Source organism: Pipistrellus hanaki (assembly GCF_964339955.1).
Source record: "Pipistrellus hanaki genome assembly, chromosome: 3".
NCBI lineage: Eukaryota > Metazoa > Chordata > Mammalia > Chiroptera > Vespertilionidae > Pipistrellus > Pipistrellus hanaki.
Genome location: NC_140505.1, coordinates 141,535,288 through 141,550,224, shown reverse-complemented (window position 1 = coordinate 141,550,224; position 14,937 = coordinate 141,535,288). Strand labels below are relative to the sequence as shown.

Sequence of the window (14,937 nt, the reverse complement as noted above, 5' to 3'; positions counted from 1 at the left end):
GTTTATCTTCGTATAATTGTTGATTGTTTTGAGTTTATGTCTCTATTCCAGATGCAGCCTTCAGGCTCCACACACTTCTCCCTCAATAATCTGAGTATTTTTTTTTAAAGACCTGAAAATTTAACTGATGATCTTGATCTACACAGACAGAGCCCTCAAGCCCCAGCTTCCTTCACTTTCACCTGAATTCAGATGATTTCTTCCTAATGAAGAACAATTGCTCAGAGTGAATGACAAAAGCATTTTATTGAAAATTCACCCATAGATGGATAGAAGGAAGGAGAAGAGTTAGATGGGACACTGAGTGGTTCTTGTCCTGACCTTGCAGGGTCAGTTGCTGCCAAGTGATGGAGAAGGAGTTGGTCCTGATGTAGAGAGATATCTGGGATCCGGTAGGAGATGGCACTGGGCTGGGAGGGCATGAATACGATCCCAATTATTCTGAAGATGAAGCGTGTAGTTTTATTCTCCTCTGTCCATGTGGGTGAAGAGTCAGCTGACAACCTTCCCATTACAGGTAAGTCACCAAGTCCACATTGAGAAGAAATTACCAAACTCCAAAAGGGCAGAGTCCACACCCTGGCACTGAGGTGACATTGGTGAGATGAGTCCCAGAAAGGTAGCGTGGAGGCGGAGGTGAAGGAAGCACAGAGACACCAAGACTGGGCCCAGCTGGGCTCAGGGAGCTGCAGGGATCTCATCTCCTCTATCGGTGGGATCTCTTGGTCAGGGTGGTGGAAGAGATGATCTTGCTGGAACCACCAAACCCATAGCCACTTCCAGAGCCAGAGCCAAAGCCACCGCCCAGGCCAAACCCAGAGCAGCTTCCTATTCCTCCACCAATACCTCCTGCGCTGATAGCACCACCGACCACAGCTGTGGAATAGAAGCAAAGGACATGGTTATTCCAACAGTATGGGCAACCAAGAATTACAGCTCAAACCAGTGTGAACAAATGGGCTTGGCAGGGACCGAAGGTACTTACAGATGCTCACAGCATTCTGGCATTCTCCAGACATTCTGTGGGAGAGATAAAGAGCAGTGAGTCACAGCAGAGCCCATAGCCACACTTCATTCAATAACCAGGTGTCGAGCACCTTTCCCATTGTTAAGCAGACAAGCATAAGGCCTGGCTATGAACCTGTTATCTAATAGTGTACTTGCTTATAATGCACCAGAGCAGCATTGAAGCAGGTGGCCCCACAGAAGTGCCCCGGACATGCCATGACCCCAGATCTCTCCATTCCCCATGTTCCTGGACTGCTTTCCTCCCCTCACCTGCACTCCTCGCCCTCCAGCAGCTTGCGGTAGGTGGCGATCTCAATGTCCAGGGCCAGCTTCACACTCATGAGCTCCTGATACTCCCGCAGCATCCGGGTTAGCTCCTCCTTGGCCTTCTTCAGAGCAGTCTCCAGCTCTGTGCGCTTGCTGAAGGCATCTTTCAGGGCCAGCTCCCCACGCTGCTCAGCATCAGCCACGGAGGCCTGCAGAGTCTGACACTGTAGGCAAGGGCATGTGACAGACAATCGTCAGTATCCTGCTGTCAAGAAATGTACATCTGTCCCCTCTCCTGCTTGCTGGACTTAACATGTCAGGGTTTGTCTGTCCTTCTCCCCACCTTCCCTGATGCACCTTGTTATACATTTCATCCACTCCACCAGAGCCCACCAATGCCCCCCACCTGGTTAAAGAGCAAAAACCAATGAAAAAGAGCCAAGAAAACTAATTTCCTGGGGATGCATGTCATGTTAACTAAGATACTGCTGAAAGATCTGGGTATGACTTATGTAAAGAACTACAAATTCCCTGCAGACAAGCTCAGGATTTTCTGGCCTGTGTGCCTTACCTTCTCATCTCCTGTGGAGACACCTGTTAGGCCCCAGCCCTGTACTACAGCTGGAAGGAAGTGACACTTACCTGCTTTTTGACGTTCTCAATCTCAGACCGCAGCCTCTGGATCATCCTGTTGAGCTCTGCAATCTCACTCTTAGTGTTCTTCAGGTTGTCACCATATTGGTCAACTGACGTCTGGAGCTGCTGGAACTAAGACCCAAGAGACACAGGGAACCAGGGGTTAGAGGTGTCTAAGTAGGGTCTATTCTCAAGTCATCCCAGCAAGAATTGCCACAAGTAGAAGGAATAAAACAAAAATGTCACATTTTTGTTTTATTCAAAACAAATCAGACCTCAAAGAATCAGTTCATTTCTGACTTCTCTTGGATTCAAGCTGATAATCACCTGCTCACAGACATCAAAAGCAAAGCCCCAGAAGCCACTCCAAACTCCTGAGAAAGCCTCAGGACCCACCTTGCTCTGGTACAGGGCCTCAGCCTCAGCCTTGCTCTTCTGAGCGATCTCCTCATATTGGGCCTTGACTTCAGCGATGATGCTGTCCAGGTCCAGGCAGCGGTTGTTGTCCATGGAAAGGACCACGGAAGTGTCACTGACGTGGGTCTGCATCTGGGACAGCTCCTACAGGGAAAATGTCTCACATTAAGCCACCTGGAGAGTCTTCCCTTATCTGAGACCAGAAATCTGCTGTCGTCACAGAAATGGCCATGCCACAAGCTCAGATGGAAGCAGAGTTAACATTCCCAATGGGGGGGTGGAGGGGGCAATTTCAATGTATAAATCAAATGGTTGTGGCATTTCAAGACAGGAAAGTAATGTTTGTAGTCCTTACTGCTCCTCAAGGACTATCATAAAGAAAATGGAACAAATGCATTTCACTAGAGAAATGCTAAATGGCAACAAATTCTATCCCATGCAATGTTTAGATCTAATCACCTCTTCTAAGACATCTGGTTTTGAGAACCTCTCACATCACCCCTTTCTATCCATGACCTTGTTGAGAATCCACCCCCCTGAAGTAAAGAATTAGAGTCCTTTCAAAGAACTGTGAATTCCAATCAACTGCCTCATAGATGGAGGATTCCCTTCCCTGAATAGAGGGGGCAATGGAGTCCTCACCGCAGCATAGAGGGCCCTCAGGAAGTTGATCTCATCATTAAGGGCATCCATCTTGGCCTCCAACTCCACCTTGGTCATGTAGGCAGCATCCACATCCTACAGAGGAAGAGTGGGGAGAAGAGACGCGCTACAGTAATTATAATCGGGGGCAGCAGATATTAGGTGACACAGAAAGGCTTCTCAGTACCAGGTGAGGTAGTGAGGAACTAAGCCATTAGACATATTCTGCCCCAAAAGCCTCCTGCAGACATGGATGTTAATTATCTAAACAGGTTTTTTTCCCAGCCTTAATTTCTTAGGACCCTGTTCAGGTAAATCTGGATAGTATCAAATATGGTGGAGATGAGGCAGAGATAGACCAACCCCACCAAAGACCATTCCCAAGGGAAAGGTGACCTCCTTTATCCCCTACCTTCTTGAGCACCACAAAGTCATTCTCAGCAGCTGTGCGCTTGTTGATCTCCTCTTCATACCTGGGATGGAGATAGAAAGGAAAAGACAGACGCACCACAGTGAGCTAGTGTTTCTCAGCAACCTGCTACTCCTTTCAAACATCTGTTTGGAAATATCCAGCTAATTGGCTACATTCCCCCATGTTCATACAAATATTCATTCAACCTACATTTATTGAATAATGACCAGGCATGATGTACCAGACTAGACCCTGTTTTATTCAGAGAAGTGAAAACCAAACTTTAAGAAGACTGTTTTCAAGAGATAAGATATTGGGGGGGAGGAGAGGGGGGAGAAACAGCAATGATCTGCTTGATCTTATTTCCCTAGAAGTCATCTTTGTTTCATGTGATAGTTAACTGAGGGAGAATGTTGGTATCTTCTCAGCTGCACCCCATAATGAGTCAGCATTATAATAAGAGCTACTATGCATTGAATGTTCATTATATGTCCATTGCTACCTGCTTTCTTTTCCTCTTTTAATTTCATTTAATTCTCAACATATAAGGTAGGACTATTATCCCCATTTAAATATGAAGAAACTAAGGTTCAGAGAGGTTAAGAAGCTTACTCAAGATCATACAGCCAGTGAAATATTCAGTATTTAATCCAAATCCAGCTGTCTCTACAACCTATATTCTTCTGATCATGGTATTGTATTTTCCATCTGTTTGATTTCTAATCTTCTTTGTATATGGCAAGTCCAGCTCTTTGAATGTATCATTCATTTTATGTTTGGGCAATTTAGGATTACTAGGCCTTACCCCATTAAAATGTAACTGTGGCAATACAGGGGAGCAGACTAGAGAACCTTCTTGACACCTTTGGGATATCGTCAGAGCCTAGGTTTCTAAATGACTGGAGAGGAGCCCAGGAAGCCTGGGACATAGCTGGGCAGACTTGTGAGTTGGCATCCCCCTTTCTTCCCCACGTACTTGGTCTTAAAGTCCTCCACACTGTCCTGCATGGTCTTCAGCTCGGACTGCAGGCGTCCTTTGTCATTGACCAAGGAATCCAGCTGCTTCCTGAGGGCACTGAGGTAGGCCTCAAAGAAGGGATCCAGGTTTTTGGTGGATGTGGTGGTTGTCTGCTGCTGGAGGAGGTTCCACTTGGTTTCCAGGACCTTATTCTGTTGCTCTAGGAATCGCACCTGTGTTTCAAAAAGTATAGAATGAGGGCCCTGGCCCTGGCTGGTTTGGCTCGGTGGTTAGAGTGTCAGAATGAGGGCCTGAAGATTTGACAGGAGAGTTGGCAATGGCCAACTCCAACCACTTCAATCCAAGTCAACCAGGGGGCCCAAGAGCCATTCAAGTAGGGCCATCATGTTGCAACTTCAGGAACCACACACTGGGTCGGTGCAGTGGATCCCCACTTGTGAGCTCCTGGAATCCAATGGGCCATGTGGGTTGTGAAGAACAGAGCATAGACAGAGCAGCAGAGCCTGACAATGCAGCAAGAACAACTTCCTGTACAGGGATCCAGGGGCCCTGGGATGAATTACTAAGAACACTGAACCTCTATTAAATAATAAAATAAAGTAAAGTAAAATTAGGGAATACACCCATAGTCTGAGTGATTGCATTCAAAGTGACTCAGGACCATAGCAAAGGAATGATAAATTCATTGTAGATTTTTTAAAAAACACTTACTCATAAATGCACTTGGTATGTCCCTGTGAACTTGTGTACAGCTGAGTATACTTAACTAAGATCAAGGCCCTAGACATATTCTGAATCTCAGCTAGATTCAGTTCTGCAAGGGGACTTCCCAGAACTTTCCCTTTTTCTATGAAAAGATCTAGCCAGATAAATCAAGGTAGCAGCTTAGCATGGCATTTCCACTTTATGTGCTTAGAATTTAAATAAAAACGGGTAAGGGCAACTGATCACAATTTGAACCAAAAAGGTTAGATGAAACAAGCACCAAACCTTTGATCTTGCTATCATATCTATGTGCCCTAGGGTCGCAAAGAAAAAAAGCCTCTTTAAGCTACTATTGGTTTATTCAAACTAGCAAGAAGAGCAAACAATCCCACTCAATCTACACCAAGATTGTTCATTCCTGCCTCATACAGTTAAACAGACTTAGACTTTGAAGCATGGAGACCCAGGGCATCCTTGACTGAGGGTGCTACACATATCCATTCATTCATTGGTCATTGGATGCCTCAGCTCTCTGAGGCTAATCTGCTTGCTATCATCCATCACACTTGACTATAATTGAGTTTGAGGACTTGAATCCCTAACCTTGTATGGAAAAGGAAGTTGGACTTCTAAAAGACCAGGAGAGACTCATCCTCTTCATCTCTTTAAACAAACCCAGATAAGCAATTTTGCCCAGATTCAGGAGGGGACCTAGATTCTGCCACTGAAGTAAGACTCTTTTTTATTTGACAAACCAGCCTGGTTTCCTTCTGTTACAACAGAAGTGCCAACAGTTAAATTATTACATCAATTATAATAAATTGTTAGCTAATTATTAAATTATTAACTGTGTTATTTTAAAACCAAAATCTGAGAAAAAGCAGGGTAACAATGAACCCACTTAATCGCTGGGGCAATTGGACCCAGAAAAGTTGAATGATTTTCCAAGTATCACATGGCACATCTAGAAAACTCCAAATATTGAACTACTTTGACAGCCCACCCAGCAGGAAACGAGAGACTTAGAATACTGACACACACCCCCTTCAACAGCTGGAAAATGGAGGTCCAGGTAGTTCAGTGGTTTTCCCATTGCAGGCTCAGGTCTGAGATGCTGGGACTCTAGCAACCCTGGTTTCTGCCACCTTATCTGGCCAAGGGGTTTGCTCACCTTGTCGATGAAGGAGGCAAACTTGTTGTTGAGGGTCTTGATCTGCTCTCTCTCCTCAGTTCGGACCTTCTGGATCTCGGGGTCGATCTCCACATGGAGTGGGGTCAGCAGGCTCTGGTTGATGGTGACCTCCTGAATCCCCCCAGCAGGGCAGACGGGGAAGCCAGAACCACCCCGTCCACCAAATGAGCCCCCGAATCCACCACCAAAGCTGCCAGCACCGAAACCAGCACCAAAGCCACCAGCCCCAAAACCTCCCCCAACACCAAAACCTCCTCCAGCCCCAAAGCCACCACTTTGCCGGCACCCGGCCATGCTCATGGAGATGCTCTTGTTTCCCCCGAGGTTGTAGAGGCTCCTGCTGCCAAAGCCCCCAGAGGAGCTACGGCATGCACCCCCAGACATGGAGGCCGAGCTGAAAGCAACCCGCTTGACCCCACCTACGACAGCCGAACTACCGCTAAAGCCCTGGGATCCGCCTCGGACACCCTGCTGTCTGGAGATCATGGCTGGAGAGAGGAGAGTGAGCTCTGAGTTGTCAGAGAGAAGCAAGAGGGGCCAGGCCAGTGAATGCCGCAGCTCTAGCCTGGGTCTCTTATATGTGCTGGAGCAGAAGGGCTTGGTTGCAGGGGCATAAAGGAAAAATCTGAAACATTTCTGGGCTTGGCCTTTGGCACCAGCCCAACCTTCTCACACTTGCTGAGCATGTCACTAAACACACCTACAGAAGTCAATCGGAGGACACAGGTAACTGGATCCCAACACACTCCCCTCCAGGAGAACCTGAACGGGTGCCTCAGGGCCTCCTGCATCAGAGGCCTTGCCTGGCCCCACCTTCCAGGTCCCCCACCCACTTCCCTTCCATCTCACCAGCTGCCAGTGGCCTCCCTGTTCCAGACAAGACAACCCCTTGCCTGTTTTTTCAAGCCACAGAATTTGGAACCTGAGGGCCTGGGTTCAAGTACACAACCTGCGCTTACCAGCTCTGCAAACCTGAAGCAAGTCACTCTCTGAAACTCATTTGCTTCACCTGTAAATTAGAAATGTTGCTTCGTAAACTGTCAGAAGCTGCACATATATTTGTTGTTGTTGTTGTTGTTGTTGTTGTTGTTGTTGTTATTATTATTATTATTCCTCCATGTGCACTTAGCCCCATGTACACATGGCAAGGAGGAAATCCGTATTATAGCCTATAGCCTTCCGAACCTAGGTTAAGACAGCTCTGTTCTGTTTGCTGTCCAGACATGTGCTTGCCTCCACCAGGACAGAGCCTGTTGTATTTTCTCATAATTAGTCCCAGTTCAAAAGTGTTTGTAGCTTTTTTGGTGCTGGAGACCCCTTTGGCAGAATGATGAAACTTATGACCTCCTTCTTAAAGCAGTGTTTTTAAATACAAAAAAAACAACTTTTAAGCCCTAACTTAAATTTTTCCCCACTGAGTGCAACAAGCAGCCCTATGTTCAAATCCCACCTGTTGCCACTAACTAGGTGTGCAGTCGTGAGCAGGTCAACTAACCCTCTGAACCGCTTCAACCCATCCTCTCATTCATAAAATGGGAAACCTGCCTTGTAAATAATAAGACAACGTACTTATAGTGCCTGGCACTAAGTAGGTCAGTAAGCATTCCTTCTTTTCCTGCGTGGGTTTCGCCATTGCCACTCGTGAGGAGACATTAGCTAGGTCTGTACCGCTCTCCTCTTCTCAATTCCTCATGACACTGCTAGTCCAAATCTAGGGAGCAGCAGTGACCAGGGCCTGGATATTTCCCCCAAACCTGAGCTGACCTTGACTGAATGAAAGCTGATTACAGCAAAAATGCACAGCTCCTTTCATACGAAGAGAGAGAGCAGGACCCGAGGGGTGAGAAGAGGTGGGTCAAGGGATCCAGGCTTTGGGGACAGGAGTGCAGGGAAGGCTGGACTGGCTGGGAAATCTCTCCCCTCTGCCAGCCTCTCCTCTTCTCACTCCCATCCTCCCCACCTCTTGCTCTACCTCTGATCTGCACCTTCTCTCTGGCCCAGCTACCTCAGCCTTTGCCCAGGTGGCCTCTGAGTGAATGAAGAGTGGGCAGAAGAGCTGTGTCAGTGAAGACAGGAAGCAGGGCCCCATCCAAGGTCTGTGGGAGAAAGCCCAAAAGATGGTCCATCCACCTGTAGTAAGTGAGCATTCTAGAGCCAGGACCATCTCTTATAAGGGATGGGGTTGAACATTCCCTCATCCCTTTAATGAGTATTTAGTGAGTGTCAACATTGTGCCAGGCACTGTGTGGGATGCTTTATGAACAGGTGACTATTTAATCTTCCTCAAGCGCTATGCCATCAATATGATTAGCCCTGTCTTCAAATTATGGCCAGGTAAAGGAGCCCCAGGGTCACACAAGAGCATGTGTGAAGCCAGGACTTGGACCCACATTAGTCTGATCCCAAAATCTCTGCATTCCCTGGCCTCTCACCCATACCATCCTGATGGTATGAAGTCAGTTTGTCTGATGTGTGCAGCAGCCAATCCAGAATTGAGCAATGAACAAACCTAATTGAGCAGATTGATCAGGCCAAGGGCCTCTAAGGGCCCAGCATCAAAGAGTCTACTGATTTCTACCCTGACTGATGGTAAAGAAGGTAGAGCCACTTCAGGTCTCTGGGGCTGCTGCTGCAGGAGCAGAGGAGACCTGGTGCTACCCCTTGGAGCTGAGTCTGATTGTCTGGTTTCCTGCTCCAAGAAGAGGTAGGAAGGTCATCAGAATCATAGCCTGAGAGAGGGCCCAGGGGCTCAGACTCCTCGCTACCTCACCTGGATCTCTGCTCTTCTGTCTCACGGCTCTATTCTCCTGGCTTTCCCTGGGGGATTGTCAAGGACATTTATAAGCTAACAGGGGTGGGGAACCATTTTTCTGCCAAAAGTCATGTGAGTATTTATAACATCATTCACAGGCCATACAAAATTATCAACTTAAAAATTAGCCTGCTATATTTGGTCAAATGTTTAATTAACTCACCCCTAATATCTTGGAAGGGCCAGACCAAATGATTTTTTAGGCCTTTTACGGTTTTCTTGGGCCAGACATTCCCCACTCCTGGCTAAGAGGAGGGGTTACATCTGCAGAGATAAGGCCTCAAGACATGTCGCTTGTGTCACTTAGTCTGTGGCAGTGACACTCCATCATTAGGAGAAATGATGTGTGTTGTACCTAGAGTTGTATCTACTCATGTCTAGTGCCCAAAACAAAAAGCAGCAGTCAGGAAGGGATTTGGGGGGAAATGATATATAATATACAACCAATCTTATTTTGTGCTTGTGGGGAACCCAAACCATGAGCAAAGATTGAGGTATTTCCCATGAAGATAACTCTAAATTGAGTTATGCATCATCTCTTAAATAAAAAGTAAGATGAGGAAAAAGCCACAGTGGTTTTCAGGTAAAAGGGACTCTTATTTATTTATTTTTTTAATAATTCTTTATTGTTGAAAGTATTACATATGACTCTTTTTCCCCTCATTGACTCCCTCCAGCCCACCCCGATCCCCACCCCATTGTCTGTGTTCATGGGTCATACATACTGGTATATGCATACAGAGTCCTTGGTTGATTACCTCCCACCCACCCACTCTCTCCCACCTTCCCTCCAAGATTCCACACTCTGTTCCATGCTTCCACACTCCGTTCATCAGTTTATTTTGTTACTTAGATTCCACATATGAGTGAGATCATGTGATACTTGTCTTTCCCTGACTTGCTTATTTCACTTAGCTTGATACTCTCCAGGTCACTCTATGCTGTCTCAAAAGGTAAGAGATTCTTCTTTTTTACTGCTGCATAGTAGTCCATGGTATAAATGTACTACAGCTTTTTTTCTTTCTTTCTTTTTTCTTTTTATTTCTTTATTGATTAAGGTATCACATATTTGTCCTCAAACCCCCATTTCAATCCCCTAATCCTCCCTACTCATGCCCCCACCCCTCTATTGTCCTTGACCACTGGTTAGGCTCATATGTATGCATATAAGTACTTTGGTTGATCTCTCCTTTTTATTCCCACCTTCTCTTTGAGGTCCAACAGTCTGGCCCCTGGCTCCTTTATCCATTCATCTACTTGTGGGCATTTAGGCTGTTTCCATAGCTTAGCTATTATAAATTGTGCTGCTATGAACATAGGGGTGCATCTTTCTGATTTGTGCTTTGGGTTTCTTAGGATATATTCCTAGCAGTGGCATCAATGGATCAAATGGCAGTTCCATATTTAATTTTTTAAGGAAACTCCATACTGTTTTTCCATAATGACATAATGACGGTACCAGTCTGTGTTCCCACCAGCAGTGTACTAGGGTTCCCTTTTCTCTACATTCTCACCAGTACTTGTCATTTGTTGATTTGTTGATGGTAGCCATTCTGACAAGTGTGAGGTGATAACCTCACTGTCATTTTAATTTGCAACTCTGATGATCACTGACTTTGAGCATTTTTCATGTGTCTCTTGGCCATATGTATGTCCTCTTTGGAGAAGTGTCTATTTAGGTCCTTTGCCCATTTTTTTTTTTTATTGGATTGTCATTCTTCTGTTAAGTTGTATAAATTCCTTACATATTTTGGGGGTTAACCCTTTATTAGATGTATCATTGCCAAATATGTTCTCCTGTACAGTAGGCTCCCATTTCGTTTTTTGATGGTTTCTTTTGCTGTGCAGAAGCTTTTTGTTTTAATGTAAGGATTCCCATTTAGAGCTGCCACTGTGTACTGGACACTGGGTGCTTTTCTTATTATACTTCCATTCCTCACAACCATGCAAAAGAGGTGTTGCTGTGCTCAGTTTAGGGCTGCAGACATTGAGACTCAGAGAGGTTGCATATTGTGCCTGAGAACACACAGCTAGGCAGTGGTGGCAGTCGGAGGCCAATCCTGTCTAACTTCAAGCTTGTAACCTTAACCTCTACACCACAATGCTTATATCGGTGACTGTCTCTCACAGAGACTTTGAGGAGGGAGATTATATTGCAACTTATACAGACCCATCACTTATGGCCCATCAGGGCAGCAGCTGGGTCTTGGGCAGCACACTGCATTTTCCACAGAGGTATCTCTGCTCCTTCTGTCCTTGCTCTTGTCACGTGATTGATTGTTTGGTTTATGTGGACCTGATCTTACAAGTATTCAATAAGGTATGACACTGTCTGGAGGGGCCATTCTGTGTCCTCCAATTAACTTAATCCAAATTAACTTAATTACAAATCTTATAATAAACCCAAACCAAACAGGAAGGAAGTTCTAGTCTAGAGGTATATTCTGTAGCATTATTATTAAATCAGAATTGCCAAAGTTCCCTAAATCCTAAAACTATAGCATGAGAAACCTAAGCTAGATCAAAGGAAGAGCTTCTTATACAAGGAGCATTTACCCTAGAGTGAGAGAGGTAAAGAGAGTTTATTTCCCTGAGAACGGGAGAGATGCCTCCTGCTACCTGGGCCAGAGGCAAGGGGTTGGGCTACATGACTCTACCTGGCAGCAACGGCTGAAAGCTGGTCCCCACCCCACCCCCACCGTGTCTGCTATTGTCCTCCATGACCCTTCCTCATCTGGCAACTAATCCAAACCCTGTCAAGAGGGATGAGCAGCTGACAGGGGTGTGGAGCAGGGCAGGCGGGTATGTTTGCTCACGACTCTCTGGGTGAGGGAGGCAAGCCTCGCTTTCAGCCCTGGGATTATGGGAATCCTGAAGTCTTTCACTCTCAGCCCCAAACCTGTTGTGTGGTGTTGCAAAGCACCTCACCCACCCTGGCCAGGCCTGGGCCCTCACCGGTTTGGTCACCATCACCTGGCCTTGGCCTTGGCAGCCCCATTGTGTCTGAGTCACTCTGTGTGGAGCCACAGCCAACTTGGGGATCAGATACCGCAGAGAAGACCTAGTCAGCATTTTGGGAAGAAACCAGTAAGGATAATGGGAGGGTGGGGACTCCTTAGCATCAGGAAATGGGGGTAAGGCGGTGGGGGGGAGTCTATGCACAGGGTCCCTCCCCCTTCCCAGGGGTAGAGAGCCGCCTCTCCTGTCATCCACACTGAGCATGTGCAAGCAGGGGCTACTCAACATGTTTTTCAGCAAAGTCATTCTTGCCCTCAAAAATGCCTAGTCCCACTTGTAAGACAGATACACGGACAGATGCTCTACTTGGTGCCCAGGAGGGCTCTGTGAGCCATCTACAACCCCTGAAAGCACCCTTCTTTACTAAGTTGAGGGACAGTTCCTTCTATACCTAGTTTGTTGTGAGTTTTTATCATGAACAGATGTTGAATTTTGTCAATTTTTTTTCTGTGTCTATTGAGATTATAATGATCTTTATCTTTCATTTTTATTAATATGATGTATCATATTTACTGATTTGTGTTTGTTGAATCAACCTTGCATCTCAGAGGGAAATCCCACTTGATCTTGGTGTATGGTCCTTTTAACATGTTGCTGAATTTGGTTTGCTAGTATTTTCTTGAGAAATTTTGCCTCTATATTCATCAGAATACTGACCTGTAGTTTTTCTATGTTGGGAGATTTTTTATTACTGATTCAATCTCCTTTTTAATAATAGGCCTGTTCAGATTTTCTATTTCTTCCTGATTCAGTCTTGGTAGGTTGTTTGTTTCTAGGAATTTATCCATTTCTTCTAGGTTGTCCAGTTTGTTGGCACACACTGTTCATAGTGCTCTTGTGCTCTTTTGTGTTTCTGTGGTATCAGTGGTAACATCTCCTCTTTTACTTATAATATTGTTGATTTGGGCCTCTTTCTTTTTTTTCTTTTTTTTTTTTTTTTCTTTTTTGTTAAGTCTACCTAAATATTATCATTTTTATTCTTTTCAAAGAACCAACTCTTAGTTTTGTTAACTTTTTCTATTGCTTTTCTATTCTCTATTTAACTTACTTCTGTTCTAATCTTTATTATTTATTTCCTTCTGCTAAATTTTTACTTAGTTTATTCTTTTTGTAGTCCCTTGTGGTGTAAAGTTAGGTTGTTTATTTGCAATCTTTCTATTTTCTTGATGCATGTGTTTATAACTAGGAACTTTCCTCTTAGAATTGCTTTTTTGCATCTCATAGGTTTTGATGTGTGTGTTTCCATTTTCATTTGTCTCAAGAAACTCCTGTTTTCCCCTTAATTTCTTTTCTGGTGCATTGGTTGTTCAAGAGAGTGCTGCTTAGTTTCCATGCATTCATGAACTTTCCAATTTCCCTTCTATTATTGATTTCTATCGGGTATAGTAATAATTAATGTCGTTTTTAACATTCGTTTAAAATCTTGCTTGGCGTTGACTTGTATTGACATAACCTTCAAACACGTGGTATCTACAGAACGTGTGAAGTGCAATTAACAAGTTTTGCTTGAAAAAGTTTGTGTTTGGTTTGGTTTTTGTTGCAGAACTAGGGCTAAGAAGATGGCGGATGAAGAGCATATTCGGCACTGCATGCTTTACGAGTTCCAATTAGGAAGAAAAGCAAGTGAGGCTGCAAAAAACATCTGTAGTGCTCTTGGTCAAGATGCAGTTAGCGCCAGAAAATGCCAACGTTGGTTTGATAAATTTCGCGAGGGAAATTTTTCGTTAGATGACAAGAGTGGTCGAGGCCGTGTGTCCAATTTTGATCAAGAAGCTCTTCAAGCTCTTTTGGTGCAAAATCCTCAAATTACCCAACAAGAGCTTGCGACAACTTTAAATTGTTCACAAAAAACAATTTCCAATCAATTGCGTGCACTTGGCAAAGTCCAAAAGTTTGGAAAATGGGTTCCTCATGAGTTGACCGACAACAACCGTAATCAAAGAGTCACAATTTGCAGTTCGCTCCTCTCTTGTCAAAACCGTTTGCCATTTTTAGAGCAAATTGTTACCGGAGCTGAAGAATGGGTGCTGTATGTTAATCTGAAAAGGCGGCCTCAATGGTTGGACAAAAATGAGGCTCCGCAGCCCACACCAAAACCTGACTTGCATGCGAAAAAAGTGATGTTGTGTGTTTGGTGGGATTTTAAAGGAATTCTTCATTATGAACTTTTACCATCTAACCAAACCATTACAAGTGCAGTGTATAGTGCCCAATTGGAAAGGTTAGCCCAAGCTTTAAGAGAAAAAGAACCCGCGCTGATTAATCGGAAGGGCGTAATTCTTCACCACAATAACGCACAACCGCATACTGCAAGAATCACTGCTGAAAAACTGCGCCAGTTGGAATGGGAAGTTCTCCCTTAACCTGCATATTCTCCTGATATTGCCCCTTCCGATTACCATTTGTTTCGTTCTTTGCAAAACTTTCTTCTTGGAAAAAAATTTAATAATGAAGAATGCCTCAAAAATGCATTGACCGAATTTTTTGCATCAAAATCACAAGAATTTTACAACAGAGGGATTAAAATGCTTCCTGAGCATTGGGCACATGTAGTAGAAAACAACGGCAACTATATTGTTGATTAAATTTTGTTGTATTGTTTAAATAAATTCGATTTAAAAAAAGTATTAGAAAACGACATTAATTATTACTAGACCTAATAATTTTGAACTATTATGGTCAGCATACATATGCAGTATGATTTCAATCTTCTTAAATTTGCTAAGACTTGTTTTCTGGCCTAACATATGATCTATCCTAGAAAATGTTTCATGTACCATTGAGATTGAGAAGAATGTGTATTCTGCTGTTGACAGAAAAATGTGAATTTTTATTGATGACTAGAAGAA

General features: G+C 44.4%; 1 protein-coding gene across 1 annotated transcript; it reads right to left on the bottom strand.

Annotated features, from left to right (window-relative positions):
* Positions 1-222: 222 nt before the first annotated feature.
* KRT4 (keratin 4) lies at positions 223-6,843 on the bottom strand. Its single transcript, XM_084877487.1, has 9 exons — positions 6,238-6,843; positions 4,359-4,573; positions 3,383-3,443; positions 2,971-3,066; positions 2,308-2,472; positions 1,918-2,043; positions 1,279-1,499; positions 986-1,020; positions 223-876 (listed from the first exon to the last, which is right to left on the bottom strand). The coding sequence occupies exons 1-9, from the start codon at positions 6,742-6,744 to the stop codon at positions 707-709; spliced, it is 1,596 nt and encodes a 531-aa protein (XP_084733613.1). The 5' UTR covers positions 6,745-6,843; the 3' UTR covers positions 223-706.
* Positions 6,844-14,937: the final 8,094 nt, after the last annotated feature.

Excerpts from the sequence above, each read along its gene's own strand:
- KRT4 (XM_084877487.1), bottom strand. The coding sequence starts at position 6,744 with ATGATCTCCAGACAGCAGGGTGTCCGAGGCGGATCCCAGGGCTTTAGC. Across the intron at positions 1,500-1,917 it reads TTGAGAACGTCAAAAAGCAG|TGTCAGACTCTGCAGGCCTC; the intron begins GTAAGTGTCACT and ends CCTTGCCTACAG. Across the intron at positions 877-985 it reads CCAGAATGCTGTGAGCATCT|CTGTGGTCGGTGGTGCTATC; the intron begins GTAAGTACCTTC and ends TCTATTCCACAG.